We start from the raw sequence: 17,333 nt of genomic DNA on the forward strand, positions 1-17,333 counted from the left end.
TGTTCCACTGTTAATACTTTCAGGGATACCTAGAGTCTAGGATATACACCAGATCTCTTTAGCTTTTGATCCACCAAAACACAATGTGGGAAGAGACTGGTAAATTGTATGGGATGAGAGTTATAGTCAAGGCACAGCTGCGGGACAGCACTACTCTGCCCATCAAAATGTTGCCTTACTACTTAAAAGTATGATCTATGGACTAGCAGCCCTGGCATCACTTCGGAGCTTTTGAAAAATGCAGAATCCCAGCTCCTCCCAGACCCACTGGGTCATAATATGCCTCTTAACAGGTGATTCATACATGCTAAAGTGTGAAAAGAATAGGTATTTTTTTTAAAAATAGCCTGAAAGACTGTTTCTAAAGATACATCATCAAGATTATTATCCTAAACAACTCTCAGAAATAGGAAGCCTAAACCAAGGTTTGTGTCTAAAGAACCATATACCTTATGCTGAAAATATCCAGGAAAAACGCTATGAGGAACCAAAGACCCATACTTCAAGCATCTGAGAGCTAAAGCCCTGAATTCCCTGGGCATCACTTTTTTTCATAACAGCTTGCCAACATCAGACATACTATGCACCTTCAGAAAGTGATGAGTTATACCATGTACAACTTTCATAGCAACAAATTATCAATTTACAAAACTCAAAGTCAACATATTGTGCCTCACAGTCTTTTAAGCTGGCAAGACTTTAAAGTACACACAAATCTGAAGTAATGTGTTGGAAATATTTGATTTATGTTAAACAGCGCTCTGGAATTTAAACATTCGTATGCTCAACCAAACCCTATTCCTAGCCAATCGGTTCACTGATCAGCTTACATATACCGTTCCAACATACACTGCCCAGCTACGTTTAATATTTAAGATTTTTAAAGACCTTTTTATGTTTTTTAAATAAATCTTATTTCAAGTAAATTTCCTGAGCTGAAAAGAACCACCACCACAACAAAATAATACCAAAAACGGCTCTGTGCTATAAAAGGCACTGCTTATATTGAGTGAACTCTGCCTCTAACAAGAACCTTCTACAGAGGGAACTAAGATGGCAAAGCCACGAAGGCCCTCAGTCCAGTAAGGAGCACGAAGCAGCGTGTCAGAAAGAAATTGTTTTTCTGCTCCTTTTGATGGGTTATGCTTTCAAGTCAGGAAATTAGAAACAGGTGTGCCACAGGGCACACACATCCTCGCTCCACACTGAATAACACGCGTTTTCAATTTTCAAACATGAAAGGGACTCCTGTTGAATGAAAGAAGAAATGAAAATCCAGCTCTGTTTCTGCGAACCATATGAAGGGAGCTTAGAAAGCCTTTGACAAGTTGCTCGACTTACTCCCTCTCCAACTGACAGCAGGTAGTAGTCGACAATAGGAAGGAAAAGGCATTCTTTCAAGTGAGAACAATCAAAGGGAGAATTACATTAAGGATCACAGCACTGGCATTTTAACCCATCACTTGATCTTATGCTTCTGTTTCTACCATTTCTTCACCTTCTGTTTTAAAATTAGAAGTCTGTTCTTTCAGAAAACAACAACAAAGCAATGCAAAATAAGTATCTGGCAAAAAAAAAGAAATCTAAGAAAGTACAAACATCAAAAAGAACATCTTGGGGCTCACCTGATCCACTATAACCCAACTCTAAATAATCTCTTTCAAAGAAATATTTACTATTCTTCATGATGTCCTGAGCTCTTCTAAGGTGCTGGAGACATTTCAGTGAGTATATGAGTGTGATGGGTAAGCTAAACTTAAAGGCAACTGGTTTTGGCGGGATTTGAGGGAAGGGTGTGTGACAGGAAGCAAGATGTACTAATGGCAGCAGCAAACAGTCAACGCATTAGGTGCATGGAGGTGCCTGCAAGTGACCTTCTGGGGGGCACGGTAGTACGCGTTCCTTAGGAGAATGGATGCAGCAGAACTCCGTTCAGGACTAGCAAGCCTTTAGTATATCCAACATATCAACATATTTCTATACTGGCAATAGGAAACTTCCCTATACTATCAAGTATGGACATAGATTTCATGCCCTTTTAGGACACAGAACATCATGACTTCTTTTTTACCATTCCCAGACTATAGCACAGGATAAGAGCCTCTAAAATAGGTACTGTTTTATAACATGAGAGCAATTACAAGTCATCTTACATAAGAGCAAAATACCTGCACTCATGTATGCATGAAAAGACATCCTTCATATCCCTTAAAATTATGTTTCAAAGAAGATTTAATGACACATTTTTCATTATACAATATTAAATAAACAAAGCATAACACAAGCTGAACAGTTTTGCCGTTTTTGTTTTATCTACCAAAAATATTAATATTGCCTACAACAGGATGGCAAAATTATCAGTTTCATTTTCCAAATTCTTTTCAATGAGCATATGTTTTCACAATTAGGAAAAAATCCATTCATTTAAGACCTCTAAGATACATGATAACCAAAGCTGTCATACTGAACTGGTTTCCTAGGAAATGACCTAGCATAATTCAAAATTCTACTTTATTTTGAAACATCAGTGACTTTACTTATGTAAAAAGCAGGAAATAATATATTAATAGTTCATCAGATATGAAGTGACATAATTAGAATAAGCAACAGTCTCAGAATAGAATTCCCATCCCAGATAATTACTTTAGTTCTTAGAAATGTGCTGGTAGTTTAAATACTCTGTTATCTATAAATGAACAATATTTCTTCCCTGCCCCGCCCCCAACCAAATGGTCCAAAGAGTCAAGTGCTTTTAAGATGATGATGTTTACAAATGTTAGGGTTTTATCTATGCTCACATCTAGAAGTTACAATTCACAAAAAAAGATTTCTCATGGCATGATTCCCAACCCTACATATTACATACCAAATTATTTCAGCTTAAGTAGCTGTTCATTACCCTGAGCCCCTGAAGATTCTTCTTGAGTGTAACAAGATTATGCAACAGGAATAGCACTGCCTAATAAGGCAGATAAAGGAACCAGAGTGGGCTGAAGAGTCTGGATTCCAACTCAGTAGAACTAACAGCAATATATTTAACTTGTTGACCAGTTTTGCCTCCCATTGAACCATCTCAGAGATGAAAGATCTATCAATCTTCCAAAAGCATGAGCATGTCCCTAATCAAAAAGATCCCTACTTCATACAAAAGAAAATTTAAATACTAAGTCAAGGCCATCTAGGACCCCAAATTAAGCTCCACATACCTTGCACTTACCCCTCTATTTAAGCATCTTCCATTCTCACCAGAATAACCACTCTCAACACTTCCCTTACCTTCCTCTCAGGCCTGAATCATCTGGGCTTGACCTAGCTCACTTCCCCTGTTATGGACTAATTGTTTGCGCCGCCACCCCCGCCCCCCCGCCCCCACCAAATTCATATGTTGAAGCCCTTATCTCCTATGTGATGGTATTTGGGGAGAGGTAATTAGGGTTAGATGAAGTCACAAGGATGGCACAAGAGCACTCCATCTCTCTCTCCTTCCCTTCTTCTCTCCCTCCCTCTGCCATATGAGGGCATAGCAAAAAGGCAGTTGTCTGCAAGCCAGAAAGAGTACCCTCACCAGGAACGGAATCTGCTGGTACCATGATCTTGGACTTCCCAGTCTCTAGAACTATGAGAAATAGATGTCTGTTGTTTAAACCACACAGTCTATGGTATTTTGTTATAGTAGCCCAAGCTAAGACACTACCCCAATGTATTTATTTGTTCATATTCAATTCATTCAACAAACATCATCAGAGGCTCTACCTGATAAGTACCATCCACGTATCAGTGAAGAAAATTGATGAAAATCCCAATCTTCATGGAGTTTCACAGTAAAGCAGGGTAGAAAATAAAAATAAAGTAAATAGATGAAAGATATAAAATTAGATAATGATATATACTATGAGAAAAAATAAAACATGGAAAGAGAATAGGGAATGTTGGCTGAGAAAATTTACATGTTTAAATAGGGTAGTCAGGAAAGATCTCAGTAAGAAAGTGAACCACCTGAATAAAGAGTTGATGAAGTGGGAGGCAGCAGCTTCAGCTACTGAGGGCAGAGAGCTAACAGGAAAGGAAGCAACTCAGGCAAAGGTCCTAAGGTGGTAGTGTGCGTGGCATGTTTAAAGTACAGTAAAGCAGCCAATGTAGCTGGAACTGAATGAGCAAGGAAGGAAAAGCAAGAGTTGGAGTCTGAGAAGAAAGTGGGGAACACGTATATCAGGCCTCAGAGGCCCTTCATAAGGACTTTGGCTTTTCCTCTGAGTCAGAAGGGAAGTGACTGGACAGTTCAAAGAAGTATGACATGATTTTGACAGGTTAGAACACCAACTCTTGTGTTGAGAACTGAATAATGAAACAAAAGAGCAAAAAACAAGGTACCAGCTAGGGGGCTACTGAAAGAATCCAGATTAGATGTGATAGCACTTTGAATCTATTGGTAGCAGTGGAGGTGCTAAGAAGTAACAGACTGTAAATATATTTAGAGAGAATACAGTTTGTTGTTGGATTGGATGTGGCTGCTTTGTACCTCCGACAAAGGTCCCTGGGGACGAGGTTTGCAGCACAGACTTAATAGACAATCTCCCACAAAAGGGCAGAGGAAGACTTGTGGCTGCTTTTTAGGTTAAAGAACCAAGGAAGGGTAACACTAATTCCCAGCCCTTGAGGAAGAGGGCTGGCTCAGAATCACTGGCTCACAAATACTTAGGCAAAAGCCTGGTCTCATTTTTTGCATTTTTTATCACCCCAACCTTTGAACCTACTCCTGGCAAGCCATGGCCAGCCACATCATCACCACCCTCAGGGTTCTAGAACTATCCAGAGCCAAAACCTGGAAAATCAAAGAACCTACAAAATCAGAAATCACTGGGCCACATACCAGAAACCAAGTAGCAGAGCTTTCTTCTTGCCAAAATACTTTAAGGAAGGGGGATTGAAGCCTGTGTCTTCTGAACTCCAGTCAGCTGCCATATAACCCCTGGACTCACTGTTTCTCTTAAAGAAAAAAAACATACTGCACAGACAAGTAACAGCATACCAATGTTAAGGTCAATCAGAGCATAAACTTAATCTCCTTCTTTTTTCTTCCTTCTGATCTTCTAATCCTCAATCTGCTCTTCCTTTCCATAGCCAGAAAAGACCACAGATGTATCTGACATTATGCATCTGACGTGTTACTGAAAAATTATGTGTGATTCTGACTTTGGCAAATTAAATCAAATTTTAAAGTACTATTTAAAGAAATTCCATGGTGAATAATCTTTTTGAAATGACATCCATCCTTCTGTAAGAGGGAAGAATCACACGCACATTTCTTTCATTTAATGAAATATATTTGACATATAACATTGTGTAAATTTAAGGTGTACAGCTTGTTAATTTGATACATTTATATATTATAATATGATTGCCACTGTAGCAATAATTAGCACCTCTATCACATTACATGATTATACTTTCTTTTTAGTGATTGGAATAATTAAGTTCCAGTCTCTTGGCAATGTTGATGATTATAATAATCATCATTTGTCTTAATTTTAATTTGTCTAGTAAGCACTTACTAAGTGCAAGGCCCTGTGCCAGGCACTCAAGAAACACAAATATACCCACAGATCCCCTTTTCTCAAGAGCTTATGTCACTGCTTAAGAAAGCCTAAAATAAATTGTTATTTTCACACACACACACACACACAAAGCTGAGAATAAAAAAAGCTTTTATTAAAGTTTATCAATTCTAAAGTATATTTTTTTCCACATTCAAAATTTTCTGAAATCAGTCCGTACATTATAATTGATGGCATCCTCCTGTGACTGCTCTCCAGACTGCAGCTATGACATAGCGACCACTGCCTCTAGAAGGAGGTAAGCTCTTCCTGTTGTTGACCCTTCAGTTGAGTTATGTGCCATGTTGGAACTACAAGTTTTGAGTTTGTCATTTACCATGTATTCAAAAGTATTACAGTATGATACAGAATTGAAACAAAAAGTAATTATGAGCATAAGAAGGCATGGAAATAGCAATGGAGCATGACATTGTTATCAGTGCAGCAAATACTTCTTGTTGGAGGAATACCCCCAAATTCTGTATTTTCTTGTAAAGCAACAACCATGTGTTAAGAGTGATGAGAAAGAAGTGTGTCATTCTATAACTGGCAGTCTTCTCCCCCCCCCACCCCCGCTTAGTATATGTATCTTATATTGGTATATTTTAGTCCTGGATATGACACTAAACATATAGGCAACAAAAGCAAAAATGGGTAAGTGGGACTACATCTAACTAAAAAGTTTCTGCACAAGAAAAGAAATAATCAACAAAATGAAAAAGCAACCTACAGAATGGGAGAATATATTTACAAACCATATATCTGATAAGGGGTTAATATCCAAAAGACATGAGGAACTCCTACAACTCAATAGCAGAAAAACAAATAGTAAGATTAATACATCAGCAAAGGACTTGAATAGACATTTCTCCACAGACATACAAATGACCAACAGGTACATAAAAAGGTGTTCAACCTCACTAATCATCAGGAAAATGCAAATCAAAATCACAATGAGACATCACCTCATACCTGTTAGAATGGCTAGTATCCAAAGGACAAGAGATAATAAAGGTTGGTGAAGATGTAAAGATATTCACAGCCTTGTACACTGTTCATGGGATTGTAAAATGGAACAGCTGCTACCGACAACAGCATGGAGGTTCCTCAAAAAATTAAAAATAGGACTATTATATGATCCAACAACTCCACTTCTGGGTATTTATCCAAAAGAATTGAAATCAGGATCTTGAAGAGATATCAGTACCTCCATGTTCACTGCATCATTTTTCATATAGCCGAGATGTAGATACAACCTAAATGCCCATCAACAGATAAATGGATAAAGAAAACATGGTATATATGTATAATGGAATATTATTCAGCCTTAAAAAAGGAAAGCCCTCCATATACAACATGGATAATCCTCAAAGACGTTATGCAAAGTGAAATAAGCCAGTCACAGAAGGACAGATACTGCATGATTCCACTTCTATGAGGAACCTAAAATAGTCAAACTCACAAAAGCAAAGAGTAGAACGGTGATTGCCAGGGGCTGGAGGAAGGGAGAAATGGGGAGTTGATATTAATGAAGTTTTAGGGCACCTGGGTGGCTCAGTGTCCAACTCTTGAATTTGGCTCAAATCATGATCTCAGGGTTGTGAGATCAAGCCCCACATCAGGCTCCACACTGGGAGACTCTCTCCCTCTCCCTTTGCCCACCCCCCTCAAAAAAAAATAAATAAATAAATAAATAATAAAGTTTCAGTAATGCAAGATGAATAAAGTTCAAGGGATCTGTTGTACAATTTGCGCCTAAAGTTAAAAATACTGTGTTATACATTAAAAGATTTAAGAAAATAGATTGCATCTTGTGTTCTTACCACAATAAAAAAAAATATGAATCAACCAATTTTTTTAAAATAATGGTGTATTTTATAAAAGATAGTGACTTAGATTCAATGACACACTGTTAAGTACTGAACCACTACTCTGAGCCAAGAAGTATGCTAACTGCCTTCCATATGTCGACTCGTTCAGTACTCAGAGATATTAAGGTAGATATTCTTGGTTTACAAATAACCCTTGCCAAGTCACAGCCAGTGAGCGAAAGAGTCTGCACAAGAACCCCTGTATATACTCTACTGCCTTCCAAGCTAGACAAATCTCCATGACGCCAGAACATTAGTCAGAGTTTGCACAGCTAGCTCCTGCCACACTACTCTCTTCCCCACTCCCCACTCATTCCTCCCCACCCAGTGATGAGAACAAGATGCTGGAGTTTATCCCTGAGGCTAATGATCAAATTACCTGTCTGGCCTTGGGAGAGCCCTATCTTGACCATAACTATCTTCCCTCTGCCTTTCAATTATTACCTTCCAAGAACTATAAACATAAAATGTAGGCCAGGTCTCTAAATCTTCTGCAACAGCCTAAAGCACCAGTTTTTTTTAGTTTGGCCAAACAATTGCGAAATTCTGTGCACCACATTTCTTCTGACTTGGTCACCCAATTCTGCCATGTGTTTCCATTGTCAACCTCATAGCAACAGCCCCAGGAGAAACAAGAGTGAAGCAATCACACAAGGCCCCAGGGATGGAAGGAACCGGAGACTTGCTCTATTATCCTCAGGTTATGGGGGCTGATAATTGTTAGTCCTTAAACTTCAGAAGGATATAACATGACAAACTGGGCATCCAAATTTAAAAGCTGCACTCACTGGATGTCATGAACTAGAAACCTAAATTTATCTTTAGCCATGTGAAACTATCTTCAGTTGATGCAAGATGTGCAAAGGAGGCAATATGCAAGGGGAAGGGAAATTTTACAATTTTAGCTTTACCCACCCAATGCATTCTTAACACAACCAAATCAATGAAATGTGATCCTATTCCAACTTCCATATCACCAATTTAAAAAAGGAGAAAGGTGGACAATCCCAAAGAGATTGAATTTCTTTTCCGAAATGACAGTCAGGCAGCTTTCAGGATTTCAACTTAAAGTAGAATCTAGGTCTCCAAATGTCTAGACATGAAAGTAACACTTAACAATGACAAACCAACTCAGTGAATAACATATTGACCAAAAATAAAGTCAAAACAACATATGATAACTAATACTACTTTGGGAAAATAAAAATGAAACAACAAATTATCTATTTTAGACTTCTGTTTGTTCAAATACCACAATTTTCTATAGACATAGGGCCATACTTAATTTGTGCACAAGCTAATTCCTAAATATTATGCATAGAGATTTTCATGTGCCACCAATATTAAATTAAAAATTAACTCATACTGGGGCACCTGGGTGGCTCAGTCGGTTAAGCATCTGACTCTTGGTCTTGGCTCAGGTCGTGTTCTCAGGGTCATGTGATCGAGCCTTGTGTCTGCCTCCATGCTCAGTGTGGAGTCTGCTTATCCCTCTCTCTCTGCTCCTCCCCCCGCTTGCTGGCGCACACTGTCTCTCTCTCTCTCTCAATTAATAAATAAATAAAATCTTTTTTAAAAATTAACTCTTACACTCATCTCTTCAAAAGTGAAAGAATGAAAATCAATTTTTTGCCAATTATAATTAGTATGGTTAAGGTTCAATATTAATTTGTGTTTGGACTTCACCTGATAGGTCAGTGGCACACAATTATTTTTTCCACTGATGCAAGGAAATGGACAGAAGCAACAAATATGAAAATGGTACCGAGAGGTCAAGTCTGAGCAAAGAATAGGATAGTGATGGCAATAAAAGAGAGAGGGAACACAGGAGAAATTTGGTAGCCAAGGGATGGGAATAATGAATAAGGTATTTCATTGAGCCTGCTGAATCTGATATGCACAGATGATACCCAGAGGGACATGTCCAACAGGAAATCAGAAAAAACTCATGTGGCCCTCCAAAGAAAAGTCCAGAAGAGATAGACATGGAAGCAAATACCGTAAGAGATTACTGCTAAGATCATGAGAACAGCAATAACACCAAATCACCAAGAGAAAGCATATAGTGAAATGAAGAAAAGCTAAGAGAGGCCCAACCCTGGAGTTGGTAGCAATGGGAAGAGTCTGTGAAGAAGGCCAGGATGGAGCAGATCAGAGTAGCAGGACAAACCAAGAGAGTTCCAGGATCTATGCTATAATAGAAAGGAGACACCTGTATCAGAGATCACAGAGTCAAGAGCAAGCAGGAAAATAGGGCTGGGTTGGATTGGATGGTTTGTTAGTATAGTGATACAGAAACCAATGTGGCAAGAAACTGAAGAAAGGAAGGAAAGGCAGCCATAACCATCCTCCTGATAAAGCCTGATGATATGAAGGAGAAAGGCCTAGGACTGTAATTTGAGAGATAACACAGCAAAGGGGATGAACCAATATTATTTTGTCAACCACGCATACCACCACATTGAGAGAAAAGGCTTCAAGTACACCTGGCACAAGCATATGAAAACCTGGATCTAGACAACAACCATTCTGCCCATTAGCTGCCCCCAACACACACACACAATTTCTAAATGAGAATGACTTCCTTTTTTTTTTTTTTTTTTTGGTAGTAATGTGATTTGGGTTTTTTTTTATTATTCTTTTTATTATTTTTTTATTATGTTCCGTTAGCCATGTGAAATGGCTACATCATAAGTTTTTGTTGTAGTGTTCAACGATTCATTAGTTGTGTATAACACCCACTGCTCATCCCAACATGTGCTCTCCTTAATACCCACCAACCAGTTACCCCATCCCCTTACCCCTCTCCCTTCTGTAACCCTCAGTTTGTTTCCCGGAGTCCAGAGTCTCTCATGATTTGTCTCCCTCTCTTCCCCTGTGGTCCTCCACTCTATTCCTTATGTTCCACATATGAGTGAAACCATATGATAATTGTCCTTCTCTGCTTGACTTATTTCACTTAGCATAATCCCCTCCAGTTCCATTCATGTCAATGCAAATGGCAGCAATGTCCACAATAGCCAAACTGTGGAAGGAGCTGAGATGCCCTCAACAGATGAATGGATAAAGATGTGGTACATATATACAACAGAATATTACTCAGCCATCAGAAAGGATGAATGATAATGACTTCTAACACAGATACAAAAAGAGGACCTACATTTAATTAAAAGTGTAGTTAGAGGAGTAGATGTCATAATATATACAATTTGAGGGCGCCTGGGTGGCTCAGTCGGTTAAGCATCTGACTTCGGCTCAGGTCATCATCTCAGGTTCCTGGGATAGGAACACAGGGGCTCTCTGTGCAATGGGGTCTTCTTCTCCTTCTCCCTCTGCCCCTCCCCATGCTTATGCACTCTCCCTCTCTCTCTCTCTCAAATAGTTTAAATATATATATGTATGTGTATGTGTGTGTGTATATATATATATACATTTTGAAATATACCTTATATTTTCTGCCCCAACATTTTACTCAAGAGATTACCTAACTTTTTGAAATACCTTATTACTTTTATATCTTTTGTAATCTAAATTTGGCACTATCATGAGTCACTAGAGGAAAAAAAAAAATCAAAAATATAACTGTTATAGTTAACTCCAGGGTTGTAATGAAATGTTAGCAAAACATTTACACTGGGATACTTATATTGTGAAACAATCCTTAAAAGCTCCTACATATCAAAGATCTTTCATGCATAAATGCTCTTGTCTATGCAGTGTCTCAGCACATGCTTTATGTTTACATAAAAATATTGTTTTCAATCATTAAATGACCTACAATGTTGCAGTTATGAAAAATGGTCATGAAAGCAGCAAATACCTGAGGTACTCACAGCTGTGGAGTAGGGATTATGAGCTCCAGTATTTTCAGCCCAGCAGCCACATCCATAAAGAGCAGCCTGGGAAAAGAGAAAACAGATACACAATGTATTTCAGAAATATTATATGTAATTACTTGCTTTCAAAAGAAGACAAAATCATACCCATCTAATAAAGCCTGACTTAATAATGATGCATATCAACTGGGAAATAATACCAGAGACTGTGTAAGACCTACCCAAACAATGGTTCTAACACTATTTTAAACTATATTTTCAACTACTGTATTAACAGCAAATAGCAATTTTCTATTATATAGAAAATAGCAAAAGAAAGTTTCCTAGACTCTCATCAACAGTTTTTTTCTATTAATAGAAAATAGCAAAAGAAAGTATCTTAGACTCTCATCAACAGTAGTTTTTTCCTTCCTTGAACAACCTTTTCCCTATTGTAGTTTGTCAGCCAGTTCGGAAAAACTCCTCCCTTCTGGCTCCTTAAAATCATTGTGGTTGCCTTAAAATAGTGATTCTCAAACCAGGTATATGTCAAATTGCTTGAGAAGCTTGGTGATAGGACCGTGGTTCCCAGATATTCTGATTCAGTGGTCTGGGGGTTGCCCAAGGAACTGGCATTATTAACCAGGGCCCCAGGGGGGCTGGGATACAGGTGGTCCTCCTGGCATACTCTAAGAAACCCTGTTTAGAAGAGCTTCTGCCATGCCTCCCTTAAAATGGCACAAAAGGAACTGTAAACAGTTATTACCGAAGGGCCCAGCATATGCTCACCACTGTGCCAGATTCTCCAGATATAAAGAAAGGAGCCAAAAAGATCAATTCAAGCTAATTACTTTATGAGACAGTAGAACAGATTTATATGCCTGAAACCACCAATAACACAAATTACTATGGTTTTATAAAAGAATATAACAATCATCCCTATTTTGTTTTTAATAATGCCACCCAGAATGCCTGGATTCATCTCTTCAATATCCACAATGACTTCTCTGCCTTTGGGAGGGGAACCGAAACTGATAACTTTTCCAGTCCTTAGTTAGAAGCAGAATTAGAAAAACCCTTTGATAGCTAGCATAGAGAAATACAAGGAAGTCTGCTCAAGAATATTCACCACCACAAGTTTGGTGAGAATGGAAAACTGAAAGCACAGATGTCCATCAGTAAAGAAAAGGCTAAACACTGACCCAGCAAAATGTGGAATTCATTGCAGAGGTTCAAAATAAAGAATTAAATTTTTTAAAAAGATCTCCAAACATATTATTGGGTAAAAAAAAAAAAAAGAAGAAGAAGAAGAAGAAGACAAGCTACAATACACTAAGTATTCAGTATGACTTCTGACTGATGAAGGAAAAAGATATTCCCATAAAACAGTAACTGTTCTTTTCTAGGAGGTCACTTTTAAGGACTGGGGGAAGAAGTTAAGACTGGGAATGGTGACCAAACAGACCAGCTTTGTAGAGTATTCCATTCTTTTTTATAAGGACTTCAGAACTCATTTGCTTCAATATTTTACCCAGAGCAGGAATTTCCATGAAATATCCCAGACACTTCTGATACCAAGAACCTCGATACCTCATGAGGGAACATATTCCCCTTTTGGACACTTGCCTTTGGCTAAAAGTTCTTCCTTAGATTTTTTTAACAAACATCTGCTTTATCATAACTTCCACCCACTAATCCTGGTTCTACTCTCTGGAATTACTTTACCCTCCCTGCTGAAGTTCTCTGAATTTTTTAAAACAGCTATCCGAGTGCCCTGATTACTCTTTTCTCACTCAGATAATCCTAGATTTGTGAACTGTTCCTCAAGACTTTGAGATGCACACACACACCCTACTTCCCTAATCACCCTCCTTGAGAAATAATCCAAAGTTCAGGATAATTGGAGATGAAGTATCCCATGCTCATGTGACCCACAGTTGCCATCCCCAGTTGTCACTGACAATAGCTTTCTTATAAGTAGAACCAAGAACTCAGTACAACATTCCCAATACGGCAAACAGTAGAAAATCTATTACAGCCTTTGAAAACACCATGCTTCTAAAACACACAAGATTGTTGTGTCAGAGTGGGAACTGAAAGCCCTACAGAAGGGATTCAGCACATGGATTTCAGGACCAAACTGGCAAACTTGTGGGATATGCCATTCAACTGGTACTACCTGGGACAGGTGCTAGGTGAGCCAAAGCCTCAGAGAACATGCAACCTGAGGGGAAGGGTCTATTCTTCCTTCACTGAAAACCCTGGACATTAGTCCACTGTCCTTTCCATTCCCCACAATTATCTTGACCAGGAGCCTGCACCCAAAAATAGCAAATAGGACCACAAGGACACCTCTAAGAAACCTAAAGGAGGTCATTTTTTTCTTTTTTTTTTTTTTTAGAAAAGAAAGAAGACTTACTCTGTTTCTTCTCTCTAAGCAAATTCCCCTTATACTACTTCTCCTCAATTTCATGATCTAAAGTTGTCTTCCTTCTTAATCTTCTGAAATCAGTTGACCTGAGACAGTGATAGGCCAGATAAAAGAAAGACTCAGAGAATGTCCCTCTCTTATCATTTCTTTGGATAAAACATAACAAGCTTGGGGTGCCTAGGTAGCGCAGTCAGTTAAGCGTCCGACTCTTGATTTTGGCTCAGGTCATGATCTCAGGATGGTGAGATAGAGCCCCCCGTCAGGCTCTGTGCTCAGCCAGGAGTCTGCTTCTCTCTCTTTCCCTCTGCCCCTCCTCCTGTTCTCTCTCTCTAAAATAAATAAATAAGTTTTTTTAAAAAATAACAACCTTAAGCAGGCCTTAAAAAACAAAAATAAAAATAAGCTTCCTTCTTTTCAGTAGTAAAACTTCATTAACATTTAACAAAGGTATTAACATTCAGTAAAAATAGATTATATAAATATTATTATTATTATTATCATTATTTAATCTTCTTTGGGACTTGTTTTCTTTTATAAAATGAGCATAACAAAAACCCCCACCTCGGGGCCTTCTGGCATTATATGTAATGGGTGGCTCAGTTGGTTAAGCGACTGCCTTCGGCTCAGGTCATGATCCTGGAGTCCCTGGATCGAGTCCCGCATCGGGCTCCCTGCTCGGCAGGGAGCCTGCTTCTCCCTCTGACCCTCCCCCCTCTCATGTGCTCTCTCTCTCTCTCATTCTCTCTGTCTCAAATAAATAAATAAAATCTTTAAAAAAAAAAAAAAACCCCACCTCATAATGTTGCTGTAGGATCACATGAATGAACACACTTGCTGCACATAGCAAGAGATTAATAAACAGTAGTTATAGCTAATAATATAGCTATATTATGAGGGACTGTGACAAGCAATTTAAATATACTACATCATTTAATCTTCTAAGGTAACTATTTATACCCATTTTACAGTTGTGGAAAGTGGAGCTTAAAGACATTGAACAACTTGTTTACAGTAAGAGGTGAGATTAGACTAAAGGTCTACCTGAATCCAAAGTTCACACTCTTAACCACTAAACTCAACTGTGTATTTATGTGGGGCTGAGTTGCAGGTAGAGGGAGAGTGGAATGTAATAATTCCTTTCTCGTGTCCCAGTTGTAAATTCTAACTATTGTTGGTAAGCCAAGAAAATAAATTCTAATTCAAATGCCACTTCACCATCTGAACAGTTGTTATTATATGTCTAGAGCAGAGTAATATGCTAAGACTTTTTAACATTTCACTTGTGCATTTAAAATGTATTTAAAAGCATATAATTTTAGCATATTTTTTAAAAAGTCATTTAAAAAGTCATTATTTTCAATATTTTGTATATTTTGTTTCCTTCCCTCTTGATCGTCAAGAAGAATGGTTTCTTACTGTCAACTGATGCTTTCATATTTCCAGGCTTATTACATCTCCTCTATCCAAGCAATATAATCCAATTAAGCAAATGCATTTTCCTGGTAAGTACCTTTACTCCTACCCACCACGCCCTTTCCTGATTTTTATCTCTCACAAACTGTGTCTTCATAAACTAGCTAAGAGGGGCAAAATCAGTATGTTTAAGTTTTACAGAAGTATTTCTATTTCCAGGACAGTCCCACGTGGAATGGCTTCAAGATTGTTCAACGTAATATCCTGCTAACATAGTCCAGAACTATCCTTAGTTCTGTTGTTGCTATTTTACTAACCAAAACAAACAAAAAAAAAACAGTGAGAAAGTCATGGGAATTGCAAGGCAACGAAGGCGGCTATGCTGGTTTTTCTCTCTCCTTCTCTACCAAGGCATCCAAATCTGATATGCCAAGCTTGGTTCTTATTCCAAACTTAACAAATACACAGGGCTTTATAATGTGGAAAAACACCATGACCAGACAAAGGCTTTTTATAATGACTTCAAAGCATTGTACACATGTTGAGTAATCATTCCCCATAAATCCCCCTGTATGGCAGGCAAAGAGTAGCACAAAATTAATTATTCTTCCCTACCCCATCCCCCCATGGCATCGTGAGAGGCTTATACACTATAAAGGGCAGATCAGGGAATATCACTTGGAGCTTTGCAAATATGTCCTCCATGAATCAGATCACTCTGCTCCAAGCATTCATTAACCACTATGTCCAAAGTAACTGTGATACCCACTTTTTTTCAAATGTGAGGGACAAAGCATACAGAGTACGCCAAGCAGTGCTCTGCATGTAACACGAGATCTAAGTACTCAGCTTAAGCACAACCCTTGCAACTACTTTACAGACTCCAGGAATCATTAGTTCACTCAACAAATATTTATTAATCCCATAAGTAATGTACCAAATTGGTTTGTGCTCAGAAAGCTTACTAGATCAAATGGATTGTGAAATATTCTCAGTACAAAACTAAGTTTGGAGATGGGGGAAGGAGGAGTGGTGAAGATGAGCAAGTGAACTGGGAATATGCCAGTTACACATAAATTAGATTTCTTGCGTGGTATCATCATGTCCTGGTGACCTGAAATACTGGTTAGTCTATAAAATAGCTAAAATGCTTAATCAGAAGAGGGATTTAGAGCGTCAAAATTTTACTATTCCTTGAATGGAGGAAATACACAATGTAACTCTAAAATCATTTCCCACTTAAAAAGCAAGCAACAATATAGTCAGGTAGTGTTTACTCCTAAAGAGAATGACATTTGCAAAGAAAGAAAATGAAGATCAACTCTTTTTTTTTTAATGTCTACTAAATACCCAATACTCAGCCTGTTGGAAGTAACAAAACATAGTATTACTGATTTTAAAGATCAATAAGAACTCTATTACTATGAGAGAGGTTTTTTAGAATCTGGAAAAGGTACTTGCTGATTTGTACTACATCAATGTTAAAAAAAAAAAAATCACAGTAATTTTTTTTTTTTTTCAAAAGAAAAAATGTTTTGCTGGCTTAAAAAAATGGTGAGCTAGAAAATTCCGTGTTTTAAATTGAAAAGCGAGTTTAAAAACCCCATAATTACTTACCTGTCCAACTCTCCCTGGATGTTTCAAGGCCAAGCCTCCACTGGAGACAGCAGCAGCAACATTCCCTTCGTGGTCCACCACTACAGCGCCCACTGTGTCCAAAGTGCCTGAGTCATTCTCCTGGAGAGCGAACAGGGCATGAGCACTCACTGAGCACAGGGTGTCACAATTCCATATGACCACATAGCACTTCTCAATACATACATAATTCACAATTCATAAATCATACATAATTCAGCAAACTCCTAAAATCATCTATTATCAAGTTGCCACTAAAACCCTGTTCAAGTCAAAATGTATTTTCTACCTAAAAATCCTGAGCAAAAGGTGTCTTATTGCTTTTCTCTAATAATAAGCCTAGCATGCCTAAGAGAGAAAGAAAAAACACCATCTAATATAAAATAGTGTAGCACAGTGTCCCCTTAATCTCCAGTTTTAAGGTCATGATTGAAAATCTGTAAGAGGAAAAGATCTATGGCATAAGTGAGCCAATAGATGCAATTATTAGTATTTTTAAAAATATTATATACAAATTTCTAAAAGTAATATATTCAGCACAATAAATAAAGAGAATGGCCATCACAATCTTGAA

At 38.0% G+C, this 17,333-nt stretch overlaps 1 protein-coding gene across 13 annotated transcripts in view; it reads right to left on the reverse strand.

Annotated features, from left to right (window-relative positions):
- Positions 1-17,333, reverse strand: part of TASP1 (taspase 1) — a 303,516-nt gene that overhangs the window by 146,304 nt on the left and 139,879 nt on the right. For 8 of the 13 annotated variants that reach the window (XM_032420014.1, XM_032420016.1, XM_032420017.1 and 5 more), the window contains 2 exons: positions 16,742-16,861; positions 11,286-11,364 (listed from right to left, as the gene is read on the reverse strand). In XM_032420014.1, coding sequence (XP_032275905.1) covers positions 11,286-11,364; positions 16,742-16,861 — 199 coding nt within the window. The remainder of the gene's footprint in view (positions 1-11,285; positions 11,365-16,741; positions 16,862-17,333) is intronic. The other 5 variants (XR_004301276.1, XR_004301274.1, XR_004301277.1 and 2 more) reach the window with 1 other exon arrangement.

Source organism: Phoca vitulina, unplaced genomic scaffold (genome assembly GCF_004348235.1).
Source record: "Phoca vitulina isolate PV1807 unplaced genomic scaffold, GSC_HSeal_1.0 scaffold22, whole genome shotgun sequence".
In the NCBI taxonomy this organism is placed as follows: domain Eukaryota; kingdom Metazoa; phylum Chordata; class Mammalia; order Carnivora; family Phocidae; genus Phoca; species Phoca vitulina.